Source organism: Zalophus californianus, chromosome 15 (genome assembly GCF_009762305.2).
Source record: "Zalophus californianus isolate mZalCal1 chromosome 15, mZalCal1.pri.v2, whole genome shotgun sequence".
NCBI classification, from domain to species: domain Eukaryota; kingdom Metazoa; phylum Chordata; class Mammalia; order Carnivora; family Otariidae; genus Zalophus; species Zalophus californianus.
In genome coordinates this window covers 13118502-13140030 of record NC_045609.1, presented here as the reverse complement: position 1 = coordinate 13140030, position 21529 = coordinate 13118502, and the positions used below count along the sequence as shown (strand labels likewise).

At 46.6% G+C, this 21529-nt stretch overlaps 1 protein-coding gene across 3 annotated transcripts in view; it reads left to right on the top strand.

The window, feature by feature from the left end:
* Nucleotides 1-21520, top strand: part of TBCE (tubulin folding cofactor E) — a 70191-nt gene extending 48671 nt beyond the window's left edge. For 2 of the 3 annotated variants that reach the window (XM_027590085.2, XM_035724130.1), the window contains exons 4-17: nt 1745-1930; nt 6102-6190; nt 9210-9309; nt 11040-11142; nt 12131-12207; nt 13538-13633; nt 14173-14237; nt 14337-14401; nt 16042-16194; nt 16853-17006; nt 17994-18062; nt 18593-18652; nt 20972-21063; nt 21218-21520. In XM_027590085.2, the coding sequence (XP_027445886.2) occupies nt 1745-1930; nt 6102-6190; nt 9210-9309; nt 11040-11142; nt 12131-12207; nt 13538-13633; nt 14173-14237; nt 14337-14401; nt 16042-16194; nt 16853-17006; nt 17994-18062; nt 18593-18652; nt 20972-21063; nt 21218-21310 (1402 nt within the window). In that variant the 3' untranslated portion in view covers nt 21311-21520. Of the gene's footprint in view, nt 1-1744; nt 1931-6101; nt 6191-9209; nt 9310-11039; nt 11143-12130; nt 12208-13537; nt 13634-14172; nt 14238-14336; nt 14402-16041; nt 16195-16852; nt 17007-17668; nt 17782-17993; nt 18063-18592; nt 18653-20971; nt 21064-21217 lie in introns of those variants that run through there. The other variant, XR_003519197.2, reaches the window with a different exon arrangement.
* Nucleotides 21521-21529: the final 9 nt, after the last annotated feature.

Here is a 21529-nt window from a genome sequence, read left to right as displayed (position 1 = left end):
TTTATAGTGGTTACTTAGATCATCCTGAAAATAAGGTCTCATTGCCATGATGTAATGCTGAAGCCTGAAATTTAAGGGGTCCAGAGACCCATTTTGAATCTCTTGAAAAGCCTGACAAAGTGGTCATTACATACAGTAATGATTAGTCTTAATATTAAATCTACTAAAAATTGCTCTAAAACCCGAATAGAAATTGTGGTGAAATATCCTATATTTCTGTAGAATTCTTCCCACATTCTCTCTTTTAGCCCCATATTTAGCCTTTTATTTTTTTAAGATTTTATTTATTTATTTGACAGAGAGGGAGAGAGAGAGAGTGAGTGAGTGAGCACAAGCCGGGGGAGGGGCAGGAGAGGGAGAAGCAGACTCCCAGCTGAGCAGGGAGCCCAATGCGGGGCTCGATCCCAGGACCCTGGGATTATGACCTGAGCCGAAGGCAGAAGTTTAACCAACGGAGCCATATTTAATCTTTTAAAATGTATTTAGTTCAAGTTTGTTACTTTTCAGATTTTGTACCTAAGTCTGTTCCCCACAATGTTTTCATCTTTGTGTCATTCAATCTTTGTAGATGTGATTCCTCTGTAGCTGTGTCATGTACAATTTGGTTCAGTGTTTAGAAATCTCAACATTATTTTGTGAGTAATTTTATTAAGTGTTACAGCTAGAATTTTTAATGACTACATCTGTCTGGTCTACTTAATAGCTCCTATCCAGCTGGGCTTTTTTATGGTTTCCAGAGTTTCTCAGTTACAAATAAATGCTATTATACAGCATCTTTGTAAATGCAATTTTGTTTTTATTTCTAAATTATTGCCTGCTGACAAGGTCTCAGGAGTATGATTATACAATCAAAACCAAACCCGGCCTTGCAATCTTTGAGGTGTAAGGATTTTTCTTTATTTTTGCCAGTTTTGTTGAAAAGAGTTTCATTATTTGAATTTGCATTTCTTAATCATGAGCAAGGTAAAACTTTCCCCTGTGGATTTAATACTTCTGTTTCCTATTATGTGAATTGTCCCATATTTCTTGTCTGTTTATCTGTTGGGACTTATTACGCTTGTATAAGTTCACAACCCTTTTTGATCAATCATATCGATTATACGTTTGTATATTACTTTCCCTTTTATGCTGATTTTGACTTTTCAGCATAGAGAAAATTTTGCACACCTTCAGAACATTGCATTTATGGCCGTTCTGGTGGATGATAATTTCTTTTTCTTTATTTTTTGAAATTGTGTGATTGCTGGGGCACCTGGCTGGCTCAGTCAGTAGAGTGCAACTCTTGAGCTCAGGGTTATAGGTTCAAGCCCCACATTGGGTGTAGAGATTACATAAAAATAAAACCTTTAAAAAATTTGTAATTGCTTTTTTTTGCTACTATATTTATAAACAGATTTGTAAATGTAGATATTTTACATTCGTGGCAGACTGACAGTTTTTAAAGGATTTTCGAATGTGTCATTTAAAAAACATTTTTTTAAGATTTATTTATTTTAGAGGGAGAGAGAGAGTGTGTGTTCGAGCTGGCGGAGGGGCAGAGGAAGGGGGGGGGAGAGAGAGAGAGAATCCTCACGCCGACTCCCTGACGCGGGGCTCCATCTCACACCCCTGAGACCACGATGTGAGCCGAAATCAAATCAGATGCTTAACCGACTCAGCCACCCAGGCGCCCCTTGAATGTGTCATCTTATTTAAATGTCCCCATTGATGATATTTTATCTGTTCTATTTCTCTTTTTTTCCAGGCACCCAACAGGAGGATCCTTTATTCGTCCCAACAAAGTAAATTTTGGAGTGGACTTTCTCACTGCAGTGAAGAATCGCTATGTGTTAGAAGATGGACCAGAGGAAGATGTAAATGAGCAAATCGTTATAATTGGAAAGAAACCTGTGGAAGCTATTGGGTTTGACTCTATTATAAAACAGCAAAGGTACGTAGGCTTGATGGCAGAACTGACTTTGACAGTTTTATCACTGTTCAGAATTGAAGTTCAGCGGACTGTATGTAGATACTCAAAACTTTGCCTCCAAGTTGGTCTGTCCTTCCTGCACAAACAGCAGATTGAAATCAGAGGAATCCGAGGACTGAGTCTTCGGGGAAATTAAAATTCTTAATTTAGCGTAGGGTTGTTGGGCTTTTCTGGATTGGAATTAAAACATGAGTTTGCCCGTCACTAATATTTATACCAGCCATTCTGTCTAATAAGTAACTGAGATTGACATTTTGGTCCTTTTCTATTTCATGGTGACATTTCTAGCAGGGTGATAAGTCAGAAGGGGAAATAGAGCTCTAAGTTGTTACCTGCCATGTGGCATGCTGGGCCCATCTAGAACCGAGTTGATTTCCATCTCTGGACGCACACCCTTTCTTCCCTGGGGTGCTTGTGAAATTGCAGAATCCTGGGCCCCATCCTAGACCTGGATCAGAATACCATGGGCTCTTGCTTTTAAGAAGTACCCCAAATTATTATGTAGCAGTTTGAGGGACACTAAATAATGCCTTATAAAGCTGCTGAGTGCAAACATTCCGTTCTCTGAAACTCTCTGTACACTGGTTCTGTGAAGAGGCCTTCTGCCCACTCCGATGCACAGGCTGAATCACAGTGAGTAGAAGCTGATGTTCCACAAAAACACAACTGCACAAGAACCTTCCAGATGACGGTGAGGGCAGTGGTGTTTGACCCGGACCCGGACAGGGTGGCCTAGTAGTGCCCCCTGGTGGCCACAATGGAGAGTACATTTGTAGCCACTTGGCGTCTTTTACTTTCTCTGCCTCTCAAGTGAAATAAACTGTGGTTTTGTTTAAGTCCATTTATTTGCTATCTTATTTGCCGTTATTGTGAAGACTTAACATGACACCAGATGTAAAGTGCGCATGGTGACCGTGTTGAAGAATAAATTCATTTCTGGATACCTCTGCTTTTTAGCATAGGTGACCAGCCTTAGCAACGATAACAAAAAACTCAGAGGAACCATCCAAATACCTATAAACATAGAATGGATAAATGAATTATGCTGTATTCATTCAGTGGCAGTGAATGTGAGCAAAAATTACTGCTCGCTGCAACAGTATGGGTGAAACCTCATTAACATAGCGTCCAGCCCAAGGAAGTACACCTTGAATGATTCTGTCTGTATGAAGGTCAACAACAGCCTCAACTGATCAATAGTGACTTAGAAGTCAGGCTAGGTGGTTTTGAGGGGAGGAAGCAAGGGTCAGGGGCACAAAGAGGACTCCCCGAGTTCCAGGGATGTGTCTCTTGATCTGGGTGATGGTAACCTGTGCGTATTTATTTAAAATCACTGAGATGCGTACTGATGTAGGCTAATGCATATACTCTTCCTATATGGGATTTTTTTCAATAAAAACTATGTGAAGGAGGAAAACTCAGAGTAAATCGAGATTAAAAACAAACAAACAAACAAACTTGACCGTTAATTACAAAGCAGCTTACACTCTCTGTTGAGAATTTAGAAAATAGAAATTGAACAAAAGGAAGTCGTGACTCATGCTACCACCGAGAGATAATTTTCATGGATCTTTTTTGCTATTGATCCTACTGGTTTACTTGGATTTAAAGAACTATGTGCTTTATCGGGTTGGAGTTCTTTGCTTCATCTTCCCATTTAAAATGCAACTATTGGGGGGAAAAAAGGTGCAAACATTGAAACATCTTTTACCCCAAAAGAAGCACATTTTTTCTTACTGGTTAATCTGAATACCATGGCTCTGTGAAAATTGCAAACACATTTTCCTCCCCTAACTTATGAACGACTGTATAACTCATGAATTCTTTTGGTGCATGACCCAACTACTGGAGTATCATGGCATTCCATAGTTAGCTAGTGTTTCCCTTGGAACCGACCCAGTGTTGGAGTCAGGCTGGGTTCAGATGTTAGCTAAGCCACCTTCTAGCTCTGACACTTTCTAAGTTCTAAGCCTGAGTCTCCTCCTTTACGAAACAATACCTAAGCTGTTAGACCTGCTGTGGCTAACACGGGAGACTGTGGGTGAATACTGGTCACCAGTGTTAAGGAGTGAAAGAATCCTCCACTTGAAGCCATCATGGTATCTCCTTAATGATATCCAGCTGACCAGCTCTGAGTTTGCACCACTAAGACTTATGGAAACGGAATTTTAAAAACCCCAATAAAAACCAGTATGTATGACTTCTCCTGGAGACGGCTTTGGCTCTGGAGTGAGGTCTGTGCTGAGAACCGGGTTCCTAAGCTCAGTGGCAAGGTTTCCCTGGGCACTGCAGCCAACTCAGCAGGCACAGCGGTATATTTTTAATTTTAGAGGGAAACAGTGGCCTCTGTTGGACACGGAGCAAACTATTAGCTTGAGGTTGTTCAGTTTTGTGATAACCCTACAAATCCTTTTTTTGGTGTCCCATGCTTGCAAAGCTGGGTTTTTGGTGTTCCTGTGATAAAAAGCAAGTATCTCCTGAAAAGCATCGTGATACAAGAAATGAAGGTAGCGATATCCAGCCTGATTCCAGGATTTGGGAAGTTGTGCTGGGCCCAACTGACACTCAGTTTGAAGGACACACATAATTATTACATTGTGTGGCCCTAACTACTTACTAAATGTAAACTGCGGTGTGTTTTGTTTTGTTTTGACTTACGGGCACACTGAAAAAACGATTGAAAACACCAAGGGCACTGTGAACTTGAGCCAGTTTGGGAGCCTCTGCCCTAGACCTTTGTTGCTGCCTTTCCCCCAGTTTCTCATGACTGTAATAGCACATGCCTGGCATTTTGTTTGGAGTGTTTCCCCCAAAGGTTTGTTTATTTATTTATTTATTTATTTATTTATTTATTTATTTATATAAATACTTACAAGCTTTTATAAATACTTATAAAAACTTATGTCAGGCAGTATTGAGATTTCACCAGTACTAAATTATAGCATTTAAAAAATTGTAAAAAGCACAATACAGAATTTACCACCTTAACCATTTTTAAGTGTATAGTTTGGTAGCGCTAAGTACGTTCACAGTGTTGTGCAGCCATCCTCAACCGTCCATCTCTCAAACTTTCCCAAAATGAAACTCTGTCCCACTCCAACAGCAGCCCCCGGCAGCCACCCTGCTACTTTCCGTCTCTGTGAGGTTGACTCCTCTAGGGACCTCACATAAGTGGAATCCTACTTTTGTGATTGGCTTCTGTGCCTTCGCATAATGTCAAGTTTACCCACGTTGTGTTGTATGTCAGCATTTCCTTCCTTCCTAAGGCTGGGTAATAGTCCATTGGATGGACATACCACACTTAGTTTATCCATTCATCTATCGATGGACATCTGGGCTGTTCCCCCCCCCTTGGGCGCCAGCGGTAATGCTGCTTGAACAAGTGTGTAACCCACAGCATTTTAAAGCTGTGGAATCCGAGGCACAGAGATTCTAACGCCCCTAAGGCCCAAGGAAGCGGTGGGATTGGGATTCATGCAGATCCTCTACGCTTAAAACATGGCTTCTGAGATTGTCTAGTAAAGCTGAAGATCGGCACGCCCTCCAGGATACAACCCTAGAGAGACTCTCACATGTGAGTGCGAGAAACATACGAGAGTGTTTACTTCAGCACTGCTGGGAATAATCTAATGTCAGCGGAGGAGTAAATAAAGTAATTGTGGTCTCTCAGATGTGAACACAGATGCTCTAGAGCACATGGGTTGACGTAGCTGAATCTCACTGCTGAACAATATACGGTTGGGCGAGGTAGCTTGGGGGGGGGGGTAGATACAGCAGGGTACCGCATTATATCAAGTTTCATTATAGATAAAATGCTATGGTTGTTTAGGGATATGGAAATGTGTAGTAAAACTATTAAATGCTTAAATTTAAACAAGCACCCAGTGCGGGGGAGCAGAGCGGGAAGGAATATCCTGGAATGGGGCACGAAGGACTTCGGTTATATTTGTAGTGTGTGTAACGCTTTCTTTTTCGTCTCTTTTAGTAAAGCTTTATTTCTGAAACTGGCTGGTGGGTACCGGTACTGGTTATCTTTGGTAACTTCTTATATGAAATGCCTTTTAACTTTTTAAAGGGCCAGTGGCCGTGTACATGTTTATGCATACGTGTGAACTATATGTTTTTCATGCAGTCAGCTGAGCAAGTTGCAAGAAATTTCTCTGAGGAACTGTGCAGTGAATTGTGCCGGTGACAGAGGAACAATTGCCAAAGCATGTCCTAGTATCCTTTTCACTGCAAACCTGACTTTGAACTTGACGCTCGTGCTGGACGCGGCCAGTAGCCCACCGGTGTCTGTTCTCCCCGACTTTCTTCCTCAGGGCATCTGCATCTTCCCGGGGCCAGTCGCCACCCCGGGAAATTACTCACCTTCCCGGACCCTTCTGCCTTCAGGTGAGGCCTTGTGACTCCCCCCCAGCCAAGGAAATGTGAAGCAGAAGTGTCTGGACAGGGCTCCTCACATGGGGACACACGTGGCTGGCGTCTGCCTTCTGCCCCAAGCCGTTACCCTGCTCCTGAGCGCGCACAGAGTGCCTGGGGCCTGACAGCCATCTTGTGTGCAGAGCGTCCAGTGTGGACAGGGAGAGAGGAGGCAAAGTCCTCACCGGCACCCCGGGGCCCCCGCACCAGCCCTCCTGGACTGCCTTCCTGTGAGCGCGCAAAATACTCTCCTGTTTCATACCGCTGGTGCTGTTTGTCACAGGAGCTCAAAACAGGCCCTTCCAAAACTTGTAATCTCTTTTCTCTACCTTCTTGTAGAAGTGGTTTCTGTTTGTGTTTGCCCTATATTCTTTCATGTCCACAACTAAAAACATAGGAGGTAAGTTTAAAAGAAAAATCCCCCTGGCAAATGAAAGAAACTTTCTCGAACTTTCAAAGGTTTTCTCGCAGTTCTTTAAGCCTGCCTAATCTCTGTGTAATAGTTTATGCCAAAGATAGTTTATAATCCATGTTCTCCAAGGGAAGAGATGGCAAATGGGCAGCCGTCTTTAGCCAGCTGTTTCTAGCTATCCCTGTGGTGCATGCTTTGTGGTGACAGAAATTAGAGCAGAGCTCCTCAGCCAGTGTGTCTGCGGGGTTGACGCCCTCAGTCGGGACTTCGTCACCTTGCCCGTGAGCAGCCCCTCCATGGGCCCCAGCGAGCTGGGCCAGCGCGGTCCCATCCTCCGTGGTTAGGGGAAGCGAAGCCGATGGAGTAGTTTGGTAAGGAGCAGGATGCCACGGTGGTGTCTGGAACGTTCTGTGATCTGCCCAGCCGACTACTGAATGATTTCAGAAGACTGGGAATTGGGTGGTTCAAGACGTATTTTCAGCGTATCAGAGATGTGGCCAGTAGGTGGGTTTGGTTGCTCAGAGTTGTCAGCAGGGTCCTGGGGAGCCCGCATCTTGCTTGCCGATGCTGTCCTTTCCTGGGGAAAACGTCCCCCAAGTCTTGAAGAAATGCGGTTTCGTGAGATGATCAAGTGACGGCTGATATTTGCAGGTACAGTGATGAATGTCTTCCAGTTGCTGATTGAGTTCTTGCCTGAAGCAGAAGTACTGTCTGTGTCTAATCCAGTTGTCCCTTTCGGGTGGCCCCCTTTGAGGTCACTCCCTCCGCCAGGACGTCAGGCCGCGGGAGCCCTGAGCTTGCCGAGCTGGGAAGCTCCCCCGGAGGGGGGATGACCTGCCTCCTGCTCTGCTAGCTGGCTCTGCACCAGAGGCGGGACCGTGTAGTGCCCGGAGCTGCTTGGCCTGTGCGTGCATGCATGTGAGGGGCACTCGTGACAACTGCCAGTTGTTTAGAGCTGATTTCAGAGTGCAGGCGGTCTGTGTGCTCTGGATAGACTAGCAGGTGTGTTTATAATCTGAGCCTCCACGGTGGAGAGTATGAGTAAGTGAAGGATTACTGGACTGGACCCCTACCCTTGCTAACAAACCCTGTGGTCCAGACTTCGCAGTGGCCTGCAAGACCCTTTGTGGCGTGGCCTTGGCCCCTGCAGCCTTTGTGCCCTCATTTCCAGCACCTCCCACTCCCTTTACCTAAACCCGTTCTAACCTCAGGGCCTTTGCTTGTCTCGTTCTCTCTGCCCGGATGCTCTTCTCCCAGATGGCGTTTCCTCATTTCCTGTGGTTCTCTGCTCAGATGGCACCTTCACAGCGAAGACAGTCTTCCACGACCAGCATATGTAATGTACCCACACACCCCTTTCCTGCATCCTCGGCTGCTTCTCTGAGCCTGTGTCTGTACGTGGCATACTGCAGCGGCACATGCGTATCGCCGTCTCCCCGACTGTGACTGTTGAGTTCGCTGCTCTGCTCCTGGCCCCCCGGCAGTCGTGGGACAGAAGAATGACTGGTTTCCCAGCATAGCAGAGTCATGTGTAAGATCCTCCTTCAGCGGCTCCAGTCCTGCCCCAGGCTTCTCTTCCATCTCTCTGCCCGGGGGGTTCTGAGCTGCACCCCCTCTTGGTGGCACCACACTGCCCTGAGACATTCAGCTCGGGTGCCTTTTTCTCTCTGTCCTGCTGGTTTCTCCTTCTCTGAATTCCCAAATCATTCTTAGCACTTAGAACCTTTGTCCACGCTTACCCCCGTCGTCCGCTCTGGAAGTGCCGCTAGTGACTTGGGGCTTCCCGTGGTGCAGAGAATGATGCGTTACAGAAGAAGGTGCGTGCGTGACCGTGAGGCCGCCACCGGAAGGAGTGCCCGGGTCAAGGCCCGTGCGTGCACCGTAGGCGCTTAATAAAGCAAACTCACCATCGTTCTTCTTTTCTCTTTTTTTTGGATACCGCAAGAATGGTTTGGCACTGGGTAGGACATTTGGTTCTTACTTGATTGTAGATGTTTGTCTCAAGTCTGCAGCAGATGACAGTGAACGTTTTCATTTCTAAATGAAGAGCTGGGTGACTTAAAAATGTTAAAGATCCATGCTCCAGAATTCAGAGGTGACGGCTGTTCTTTTTTTTTTTTGGCCAGTAAAAGTGGGATCTTTGACCTTAGGTAGAGGGAGCCATCGCGGCTAACCCATCAGCAGATGAAACCCATGGACAAGTGCAGCAATACACCCTAGGGACACCCAAAAAGCAGTGACAGTAGTAAGCCTCTGGGGGAAAGTCCAGTCAGGAGGGGCAGCAGTGTAGAGCCCGACTCCCAGGATGAGGGAAATCACAGGGACCACGGTGAGCAGGTGTCCATCAGGATGACTGTTCTGTCTTGTGTGAATCTTTCTGCATTACTCTTCCTTAATGTGTGCTTTGAGATATCAGAAAAGTAGATTTGTCAAGAAACCTGTTGTCCTCGTGGGATGAAGTCCTAGATATTGCTGATCAGCTCAAACACCTGGAAGTTCTTAATCTCAGGTATGAACTCTTGGGCATCCATTTTGTCACCCCTGACCTCTCCTCCTTCCCTCACGGCATCTCTGTGGGAATGAGGGGGAGATGGCTTAGTGGTATTTAAACTTAATTTCTTCTTTTTTCTTTTGAGTGCACTCGAGTTTGGGGAGGGGTAGAGGGAGGGAGGATCTTAAGCAGGTTCCACACCCAGTGAGGCGCAAACTTGGGACTGGATCCCACGGCCCTGAGATGATGACCTGAGCCTAAATCAAGAATTGGAAACTTTTTTTAAATTTATTTTTTATTATGTTCAGTTAGCCAGTATATAGTACATCATTAGTTTTTTTTTTTTTTTTAAGATTTTATTTATTCATTTGAGACACAGAGATAGAGCACAAGCAGGGGGGGAGGCAGAGGCAGAGGGAGAAGCAGGCTCCCCTTTGAGCCAGGAGCCCGATGTGGTGCTCGATCCCAGGACCCCGGGATCATGACCTGAGCCAAAGGCATCTTTGGCCCAACCATCTGAGCCACCCAGGCGTCCCCATTAGTTTTTGATGTGTGCAATGATTCATCAGTTGCGTAGAACACCCAGTGCTCATCACAACACGTGGACACTGAACTGAACCACCCAAGTGTCCCTTTACTTATTTGTTTTTAAGCTCTCCACCCCAAAGTGGGGCTCGAAGTCACAACCTCAAGATGGAGAGTCACGGGCTCTATTGACTGAGCTAGCTAGGTGCCCCTTTCTGGGGGGCGGGGGGAAGGGGGGTCTTTCACTTTTGGTTGGCTGGGGGTGGGTTGGCCTGTTGAGCTGGGAGATCTTTGTGTCTCTTGTGGGCCTAACCACGAAGGCTGGGCCTTCTGGGGGAGTTGATATTTGAGTGAGGAGCGGGAGAGGTGCTGTGAGAAGTGCTTATTCACCCTGAAGCCTCTGGCGCTTAGTTGCCGTAGGAATGAGCACTTGTTTGGAATATGCCGTTTCCTTCAGTTCTGATAAGGATTGTCCACCAATCTGCGTGTTTCACTGATGGCACCGTTTTCCAGGCCTCTTCAAACCCTTGGTTAGTTTCAGTCTTAGAACCTGATTCCCCGAGGCCTCAGCCAGGCCGAAAGTATGAAAGTACCCGAGCCAGCCTCGCATGGACGGGTGGGTCGCACCTGGCTCAGGCAGGTTCAGGCGGAGCGGAGAGTCGGGCTCCAAATAGGGCAAAAGGTGTCCTTTGACCCCTGGCGCCTCCTCTTCTGGAAATAGGGGCTCATGTGTTTTCATGGTACCTTCCTTCACAATGACTCAGGATTGAGCACTTCCTGAGAGGAGGATCACAAGAGAGCATCGAGAAGGCAGTGATTGACTTTGTCCTCCCTGATAGCAAGACAGTGGTTTAGAGACTCTGGAGGAGCAGGATTGTAGCCCCGGGGCAGCATATCAGCACGACACGTGAGAGGGCGCCGAGGGCGCCGAGTTCTGCGGGGTCCAGAGCCTTGTGAGCCGGACGCTGACCTTCCTAACGCCTGAGCCTTACGCTCAGCCAGCTGCCTCGGTCCTCCGAGAACATCTGTGCACGTCAGATACCAAAAAGTTGTGTATCGCAGATACTAAAAATGAGGTAGCCTGGACTCCTTGGTTTTGAATTAATTTCACTTCAAGGTCGAAAACTCCTCATATTAAATCCCAAATTGCTGCTTTTGGAGACTTTCACTCGGGCCTCCTGGGAGCAGCGAATCAACACATTGTGACTTCTTTGTCTACACAGTGAGAATAAACTCCGCTTTCCCTCGGGTTCATCGTCTCGAACCGGAACATTTCCTGCACTGAAGGTTTTAGTCCTTAACCGAACAGGAATAACATGGGCAGAGGTAATCCTATTTCTTTGGTTTATTACCCAGAAATAAGAAATTTAAGATCGACTGTGACTTGATTTTAATCATCCTATTATCCAAATAATAGATTCTTTAAACTGCCTCACAGAATGGAGTTACAGAATCATTGTAGTGAAGTAGAATTTTATATTTTGGGATTGGGATTTTCTCTCTCGGCTCCTTCTGGATTGTTCTGGGGTGTCTTTCTGGACGGTGGCACTCCATAGCGAGGTGCAGTTAACATACGCTGAACTTAAAGAGCCCTCGAGTTAGCTGTTGATGGAGACCAGCTCACCGAGTTTTCCCCGCAAGTGCTCCGAGGCAGAGCTGCCAGAAGATTCTCGCATCCTTTTCTTATTTAAAGTTGGCTGTGAGAGTCCACTGTTCCTCGTGTACAGCTGGGTTCAAAAGTGGACTCGTGGCTGCTTTGCCCGGCAGCATTTGGAACTTCTATCTGGCACTGCTATTTTCTGTCAGAGGTGAACTGACCTCACACGCCCAGAATATTCCATTTTTGCAGCTAAGTACCTCCCCAGCAAAGTCCTTCATCTGTGAAATGCCACTGAGGCGCCGCCCTTAGAGGCAAGTCACCTTTCCTGGTGCGCGTGTGCCCTAGTGCTCCTTCGTCGGTGGTGGGTTTAGATGTAGCGTGAGAACAGGCAGGGCACATAGAAATTCAGGTGCTAGAGATGGTGAAGTTCAAGTGAGAAAAACATAGAAATAGTTGTTAGGAAACGCCGTCTGATGAGTGTATCCTTTACACACCCGGGGTGGCGTTAAGAACTGAGCAACCGTGTTTAACATCAAGTTCCTTCCTTCACTGAGGCAAACCGTGTCACATAATGAGAGTGTGCGCGGTGCCCGTCTGCGTGTCTGCTTTTTAGGTCCTCGTACAGTTCAGGACCTCCCCGGAGGATGCCTTCACAGCTACCAGACTCTATACACGCTCCTGTGTCATTGAAATACTTTGTCACCCATGCACTAGGTGCTCCGGTGTGCCTCTGGATGGCCAGTCCTTGAGGAGCTGTACCTCAAGTCTAATGATCTTTTCATTTCAGAAAGGTAACAAGGGTTTACTTATGTGCATGTGTCACCATCTAGTCTGAATACATAAATGGTCTCAATGCTGCCTCACACTGATTTTTTAAAGGATTTGCCAGTAAGAATTAAGAAACATGCTTATTCTTCACAAAGTAGGATGCCAACTGATTATTGGTTCTAATTGAGGAAAAGCCCATCGGAGAGAGAGCCTTGAGTTAAATATATTTGAAGACAAGAATTTTATTAGTTTCACAGAAATATATTTAACTTCTATTTCTAAACGGAGCTTCTTTAGGAGATGCTTTATAAGGCTCAAAGAATGCATTTTAGTTATTTTATTTTTATTTTTTAAAAGATTTTATTTATTTATTTGACAGAGAGAGACACAGCGAGAGAGGGAACACAAGCAGGGGGAGTGGGGGAGGGAGAAGCAGGCTTCCCGCGGAGCAGGGAGCCCGATGCGGGGCTCGATCCCAGGACCCCGGGATCATGACCTGAGCCAAAGGCAGATGCTTAACGACTGAGCCACCCAGGCGCCCCAATTATTTTATTATTTTTTCAAATAATACATTTTAGTTAGCATTATCTGCTTAAGGTTGGTGTACCAAAGTATATGTAAAAGCTTGTTCTCCTTAAGTAAATTAAATAAGTTGTCTTTCTCTTTTGTAGATTATCATTAAATTATTACTAAAACTAAACATGGCAAATTTACAACAAATTCTCATTGAACGATTCAAGTTAATGAGATTTTACTGTACGGAACTATTTGTTATACAGGCAAATGCAGGTGTACTTATTTTTATTTTGTTTCTAAATATTTTATTTATTTGTTAATTAGGGGAGGAGAGCAGGTGAGTGGGGGAGGAGCAGAGGGGGAGGGACCACGCCGCGCTGAGCGTGGAGCCCCATTCCGGGCTCGATCCCACGACCCTGAGATCCTGACCTGAGCCAAAACCAAGAGTCAGACACTCAACTGACTGAGCCACCCAGGTGACCCTGCAGTGTTTCCAGTTACACTTTCTATTTTGAGATAATTTGAGATTCCCATGCAGTTACCAGAAAGAATACCCGGAGATTCCCTGTACCCATGAGCCAGATCCCCCCCCCTCGGTAACATCTTGCAGAGCTGCGGTACCATATCACGGCCAGGGTCCTGCCATCGGTCCAGTCGAGATACAGAACGTTTCCATCATCACTAGGGCCCCCCCCCCATGTTTCCCTTGTGTGGTGCTCTCCGCCTGCCTCCTGCCTCGCCCTGGCCTTTACACTAAACGCAGGTATTTTAAGGCCATATCTTTGAAAACAATTAAGAGATTAAATTCATGTTGAAATGCTTTTGTTTTCCATACAGGCCGGCTGATGTTCTACAGATGGTCAAATTATTAGACCTTTCCTCTAATCAATTAATTGATGAAAATCAGCTGCTTCTAATAGCCTATCTGCCCAGGTAATTTGCTCCTAAAATGCCAGTTGCAATAGTGCTTAGGAAATTTTTAGTGAATGGATCATATGCTATATTTGCTTTCTCAGTGGAAATATGATGATGGAATTCACAAACTGAGTGATTCCTGTTGGGACACTTTTATTTGAATTCATGTGGAGAATGTCCCTGTGAAACGCATACGCTGTAGTCTACGTCTGCACTGGGTAACTGAAGAATGAATAATTTGGCCGTGGTGCTGATGTCAAAAGTCTTCGTTCATTAACCTCTGGGAAATTAGACTATGTCTCTTTCCTCTCTGAGACCCATGAGCACGTAGCACAGCCGTGGGCACCAGGAATGGGTAGGTGACTGTAGAATCCCCCTCAGAACACATTCTAGAGTCCACTCCGCGTGCCCCAAACTGCACTTTGTGGTGTTTTCTAAGCATTTCACGTGGAATGAGAACCTAGGGTGTGGGGGGAAAAATTACAGATGCAGTCCAGTTGATAGCCTATCACATTTTCTATTGTGCTTTGTAATCAAATTTAACATTTTAATTTCAGATTAGAACAACTAATCCTTTCCGACATTGGAATTTCTTCTATACATTTTCCGGATGCTGGAACTGGTATATAAGACCATTAGCTCCCCTCCCCTGCCCAGTACCTCATAAATTGAGCTCTTTCTTTCACTTCTGCTGTGTAACTTCGTTCTCCTTTTTTTCTAGGGCACAAAACATCCATGTTTCCTTCCTTGCAGTACCTCGTAGTAAATGACAATCAGATATCACAAGTAAGGGCTTCTCCAGAAGGTGCATGTCGCATGAGCCCTCGTTGTCACTCTCACCAGTTTTGTCGGTTCCTTCTGTTACAAAATATTTATTGCATTTTTAAAATATTCTTTAAAGTTAATTTTACCTCCAGTGTAATGTGCAGTGTTCTGTTTCAGGTGTACAGTATAGTAATTCAGCAATTCCATACATTACTCAGGGCTCATCGAGACAGGTGTACCCTTAATCCCCTCCCCTCTTTCCCCCACCCCCTCATCCACCTCTCCTCTGGTGACCATCTGTTCTCTGTAGTTAAGAAGAGTCTATTTTTTTGGTTTGTCTCTGTCTTTTGTTTTCTTTTGTTAGTTTTGTTTCTTAAACTCCACATGAGTGAGATCATAGGGTATTTGTCTTTCTCTGATTGACTTACTGCGCTTAGCATAATACCCTCTAGCTCCATCCATATTATTGCAAATGGCAAGATTTCACGGTTTTTTTATGACGGAGTAATATTCCATTATATATATGTTCCACATCTTCAGTCATCAATCAGTGGACATTTGCGCTGCTTCCATGGTTTGGCTATTGTAAGTAATACTGCTATAAACATAGAGGTGCATATATCCCCAAGTTAGTGTTTTGTATTTTTTGGGTAAAGACCCAGTAGTGCGATCACTGGATCATAGGGTAGCTCTATTTTCAACTTTTTGAGGAACCTCCATACTGTTTTCCAGAGTGGCTGCACCAGTTTGCATTCCCACCAACAGTGTAGGAGGGTTCCCTTTTCTCCACATCCCCGTCAACACCTGCTGTTTCCTGTGTTGTTGATTTTAGCCATTCTGACAGGTGTGAGATAGACATATACTGTGTGATCTCTCATTGTGGTTGTGATTTGCATTTCTCTGGTGATTAGTGATGTTGAGCATCTTTTCGTGTGTCTGTTGGCCATCTGGATGTCTTCTTTGGAGAAATGTCTGTTCACGTCTTCTGCCCATTTTTAATCCAATTGTTTTTTTGGGTGTTGAGTTTGCTAAGTTCCTTATTTATTTTGGATACTAACTCTTTATTGGATGTGTCATTTGCAAATATCTTCTACCATTCTGTCGGTTGCCTTTTAGTTTTGTTGATGTTTCCTTCGCTGTGCAGAAGCTTTTCATTTTGATGTAGTAAGAAATATTTTAAATTGAAAGAGATGTTTCCCCTCAGAAAACCCAAAAGTATTAAAGAAATTAGTTTAAGTCACAGTAAGCAGACTGTCATTTTACATGGCACAGTTCTAGAGTGAAAGTGCATGGTCTTCCTAGTGGGTGCTCGGTGCATGAGGACAATCCCGTGCCTCGGATTGGAACTAGGGGCTTTTGCTTTTTTTTTTTTTTCTTTCTCTTTTAAAGATTTTATTTATTTGACAGACAGATAGCGAGAGAGGGAACACAAGCAGGGGGGGTGGGAGAGGGAGAAGCAGGCTTCCCGCGGAGCCGGGAGCCCGATGCAGGAATCCATCCCAGGACCCTGGGATCATGACCTGAGCCCAAGGCAGATGCTTAACGACTGAGCCACCCAGGCGCCTCGGGGCTTTTGCTTTTCTCTTGCTAGTTCACATACTCTAAGAAATTGGCCTGAAACATGTTCATTTTCACATCTTCTCTTTTTTGGTGGGTTTCAGTGGCCATTTATCAACGAGCTGGATAAGCTACAGAGTCTGCACGCTCTGTCCTGCATCAGAAACCCCCTGACCGAAGGGAGCAAAGAAGCACAGACCACGCGTCAGCTCATCATCGCCAAAATCGGTCAGTTGAAGACCCTGAACAAATGCGAGGTGAGCGCTGGGAGCAGGACCGGATGCTTGGTGGAGGAGGAAACAAGTGATCAAGAAATGTGAAAAACTGGCATGTGGCAAAGGGTTATCAGTCAGTGCAGTTTCCCACCGGAGGGTGAACCGTGACCCTGTGCGTTACTCCGCGATGGTTCTTCCGGGCTCCCCAGGGGGCGGCGTGGGCCGGCAGGAGTCCGCGAGAAGCCTGGTGCTCGGCCGCCCCTTGAGGAGGGGCGGGGAGTACTGGGCACTCGCTCCTTTGTCTTGGGGGGATTGTAGGCAGGCAGAGGACAGAACCACAGAGCTTACCCTCTCCCTCTGAGCCACTCTGCTCATAAAATTGCCAAGGCACTGCCTTGGCTGTTCGCCTGCAATAATCTGCCCCTGGGGTTGGGGGGGGGCACCTGCGGGCCAACCCCCCGGGCGTGGTGAGCCGCTGCTGCAGGCCGGCCGCAGGCTTAAGACTGCACTTCTTGTTTTCTTCTTCAGGGAACTCCTGAATTCTGTCCCTGTTAGAAAGGGAAGGTAGAACTGAAAGTCCCATCCCTCTCAGCGTGGTGGTTCTCCATGGGTGAGCCGTGGAGCAAGGACAGGGTACAAAACACGAGCCGCGTGTTGAGAGAAGTACTGGACAGACGTGGTTTTATTCCCCTTCCTGTAGATTCTGCCGGAGGAGAGGCGGGGGGCCGAGCTTGATTACCGGAAGGCGTTTGGAAATGAATGGAAGAAGGCCGGCGGACATCAGGACCCCGACAAAAACCGACCCCATGAGGAGTTTCTGCGAGCGCATCCCAGATACCAGCTGCTGTGCCTTAGTATGTGCGGCCGCAGCTCTCCCCGCGCTGCCCCTGCAGCTCCAGCCGCTGGCGGCGGAGGGGGCCGTCGGCGCCCCTGCTTTTCTCCTTCGGGGCTTTTTGGGGGTGTCTTTAGGGAAGAGTCAGCAGCGTCCCTCGGCGCAGAGAACCCGGGGAGTCTGGGGGTTGCTGGGAGAGACTGGCGTTGGGGGGGGGGGGCTGCGGGGGAGGGGGAGAGGGGGAAGAGCAGCTCTGAGGGGAAGCTCCTCCTGTCTGCGCGCGTTCGTCGAGCTTTGGGGCTTCCCGCTCCGAGAGGTCGGCGGACTCCTCCTTTTAAGGGGGGCAGGAACCTGGGGGATTTTAAATGTGCGGAGCGTGTTAAGGTAGAAGCCCGGCCCTGGTGTGCCCGAAGCTGCCCCGGTAGTTCCGCTGTGCTGACGAGCGGGTCCTTTCTCCGCCTGTCGCCTCCGTGCTGCCGAGGGCGCCCCATCCCCCGCAGCTCGGGCACTCGCCCTGCTCGGTGCTTCCTTACCTTCCCGGCCTGGGCCCTCAGGTCCTGAGGCCGGCACTTCATGATTCTCTGTCCCTGACATACTCCCCATTTTGTTTTGACTTCATTATTATTCCACATTTCACTTTTATGTGATTTTCTTTTTTTTTAATATATTTCCTAATGCAAGCAGCTCACCGCACAAACGCTTCAGGCTGGAACATTATCTTTGAGGAAGAAAAGCTGCCTGAGGGAATTGCTTTCAAATCACTCCCATTAGCTGGCCCAATTTCCCGGCCACTTTAGGTGAATTCTGAATCACCTGGGGGAGGGGAAAGGGGAAAGGGAATGTTCTGGACAAGTAGCCGAATAAAAGGGAACAGATCCCAGGTTAGCAGGGCAGATGCTGCTTGGCGTGTCCTGGGAGGGAGGAGGCTCTGCTGATCCATTCAGTGCGTGAATTTTTCCTTCTGGTGCCCGCGGGTTCATCATCATCCCTGTTTATGCTTCTTCCGCAGAATACGGTGCGCCTGAAGACGGGGAGCTCCAAACACAACAACCGTTTCTGCTCAAAAACCAGCTACTCAGTAAGAACCCCACACTCAAAGACAGATTATTTGTATTCGTGTCCTTAGGTGCCCAACAGTTGTAGGGATTGTTGGTTTCTCTTAAGTAAGTACCTAGAGTACTCCAGTTTTGAAAGAAATGATGAATTCTCAAATGTATCTGAATTCTCATCTCGATCATTTTAGCAATTCCCGGGCTTTCGGCACATTTGATTGTGTTATAAACGGGGAGCGCGGCGAGAAGGGCACCGACTTGTGATTTGTAAACGTGTGGCTTTTCTTACACGGGGACACCAGCTGCCTTGTCGGGAGAGGAGGCGGAGGGGAGGAGGGGAAGCACCAGAATGCTGGTCCAGCATTTTCTGTTGTTGTTAATTCTCTGAAGAATTAATAGAAGGAATTTGCAACATCAGTAAGACCTGTTCCTTTATTAGGATCCACGCCCGGCGGTACTGACAGCCGGGTCATGGGGCAGCTGTGGGTAACGTGTGTGCGATTGAAATCCTTATTACAGTAGCCCTCAAGTCTTTTTCCTTTTTTTTTCTCTCAAGCACTGAAGGTAAAATATCCTAATCACGTTGATCAGAGAGTCCTAGAGAAACAACTGCCAGGTAAGAAAAACAGGCCTTCCGCCTCCTTACACGTAGGAATCACTGGCCTAGGCGTGAGTTGGCCGGAAGGAAGATACCTAGGAGTGTGGACTTCTGGAGCTTAGAGGTTTTCGCTAATCTTTTATGATCTGAAACACAATCCATCGACATTCCCCCCAAAAGCTCAAGTCTCCCGTACTCAGGTCAGCTTATCTAGGAAAGTCTTGTTAAACCAGAAGCCCTTGCGTACGATGACATCTTGAGCCGAAGGCGTGAGCCCTGGAGCGGCGTGGCCTTTCCTGAGCCCACCGCTGTTTAGTTTCCAAATTGGGGCTCTGGTCCAGAGAGACCGTGTCACTGGGCTTGAGGTCTGTCTTCCCATCCCTTTCATAAAACAGGAGACGTGTCCTGGTGAGCTGAACCGAACTGTGAATTACTTGGATATTTGTGACTTCTCATACGCTCTACTCCTTACCAGTCAGGAGTCCCCACAGAAAGGTCTCGGACGTGGTCTTCTAATGGACACGCTGAAATGGTTTTCTGTGGAAAAACAACTTCAGAACTCTGTCTAAACATCAGTGTTACTGGAACTGAATTAGTTTCTTTTCAAAAATACTTTTGTGTCAACAAACTAGATTGATCTAATGTACCTTAAACTTACAATTAGAGTCCCTCTTTCAAGTATACTGTGAATCATCAGATAAAGCCTGATTCATGGTTAGACAGTGGTACGGACAGCTTAAGTGTGGAGCAGTGAGCCTCTGAGGAAGAGATGAAATGTGTATCACCCTAGGGGACTCCCGTAAAATACTTTTCTTTGCTTGTCAGTGCAGTAAATTCACATTTTTTAAATTTATACTTTGTAGCACTTGTAATGGCAAACGTCACCACCACTTAAATGCTTACCAGGGGGGAAGGAAAGGGCCGACTGAACTCCGGTGGGACCGTGCCCCGTGCATCAGGTGGCATGAGCGAGAACGCAGGAGTCTGGGGCCCCACTGGCCAGTATCGGCCGCCACGGGTGGCAATTTAAATTGAAATTCATTAAACTGAAATAAAAAAATTCAGTCCTGAGTCGTCCTGAGCCCGTCGCACTTCAGGTGCCGGCCGGCCTCACGGATGGAGACCGGACGAGAGAGCACGTGTGGTCAGTACCTTATGAGACCCACCTGTCCTGACAGAACCGGAGAAAAGCCTGGAAGTGTACACCCCCGTTAAACTTTCAACACTGGCCCTAGGGAGGCACAACCATCTCTACATTTTCTGAATGTTAAGACGGTCGTGTGTTACGTTTACATTAGAAATGGTAACGTTATTTAGAGCGTTACGTGCACATTGCCACCTTTTCTGTGGACACTGCGAGTGGGCAGATTTCTCACCAGGATTGTTGTAGGACCAGACGTTTTGTTTCGGACATGACTTAGGAATGTGTCCTTTCCGTTGTGAGGTAGGAGTTAACCCATCACTAGCCACCCTCAGAACCGTGAAAGCCGGTCCACCGAAATCTTTATAAAAGGACAAGATTATCTACACATATTCACACACAAAAAACAAGTTGTGAATTATGTCAGTTGTTTATATTCAACACATAAACAAGGCCAGTTTTTATTCTAAAATAAAGAACATTTATTATCACAAGTCGCATAAAAACACAGACAGCTTTACAAAAATCATTTCTGATAGAAAAATATTTGAATCCATGTGATATTTGTAGGAACACCATACTATTGCCGTACCTCCAGCTAAAGCTTCAAAGAAACTCTATTACTCATCAAAATAGCCAGTATTTACCACAACCCATCTTTGGAAAGAAGTTCATAGCGTTTTCTGAACAAACCAAAGCATCTGCTCGTGAAGCCGGTCCCCTGCATGCGCTCCCAGGGAGCCTGTGGACCACCGGTCCCTCCCTCGCTCTACAGAGGGGGGAAACCAAGGCAGAGTGATGGAGAGGCGCCCTCCGGACGCCTGAGCCCCCACTCCAGTGTTCTCTCAGCCATCCATAAGGGGGTAATCACAGAGGTTTAGAAAGTGAATGATTTTCACTCACGTGTACTCCTCTCTGCAGAGAAGATGATTTCTGGTTTATTCAGATGCAGGAGGAAATATTAAACACCACTGAAATGGTATGAAAAGCCACTGTCAAAGGGCACTTCGGTCAGACACTGGCTCGGTTCCCCACAGCTTCCCACATGTCGGGTCAGCGGTGCGGACGAGCCTCTCCCTACTGATTGCCGCGGGGAAACGGATACCGTGAACCGTTGCGACTGGGGTCTTGGCGGGTGAGCTAGTTGTACACGCAACGCCATTCGAGAGAACTGAGAGTGTTTCTTTCCTTGACAGACTCCATGACAATTCAGAAGGTGAAGGGACTGCTGGCCCGTCTTCTCAAAGTTCCTGTGTCGGAACTTCTGCTGTCCTATGAAAGCCCCAAAGTAAGCTGCCCAGCAGAACACAGAGTTTGGCTTAGGTCCCCCCAGTGTGACACGGGTTGCTTCTAAATGGGAGACATATCCCTCTGTTTGGGAGGGGGCACGTGCATTAGGACGGATCTGTCTTTATCACCCCAACCCTCTGTTCTGTTTGTAGATGCCTGGCAGAGAGATTGAACTAGAAAATGACCAGCAGTCATTACAGTTTTATTCTGTGGAAAGTGGAGATTGTCTATTGGTGCGATGGTAACAGTGAACTAAGAAAGTTCGGGGACTGCACTGTTCATCATGACTTGGGGGGGGGGGGCACCGGAAATAAAGGATTTATTGGAACAGTTCTGTCAGAAAAAGAGAGAGGTTGTACACCTTGCCCTAAGTATAGAAAAGGTGGTATTTTTCATCGGGACGAGACCATTTCTAGGCTTGTATGTAACAGCAGTAATAAAGGCTTTGCACCTACTAATGATTT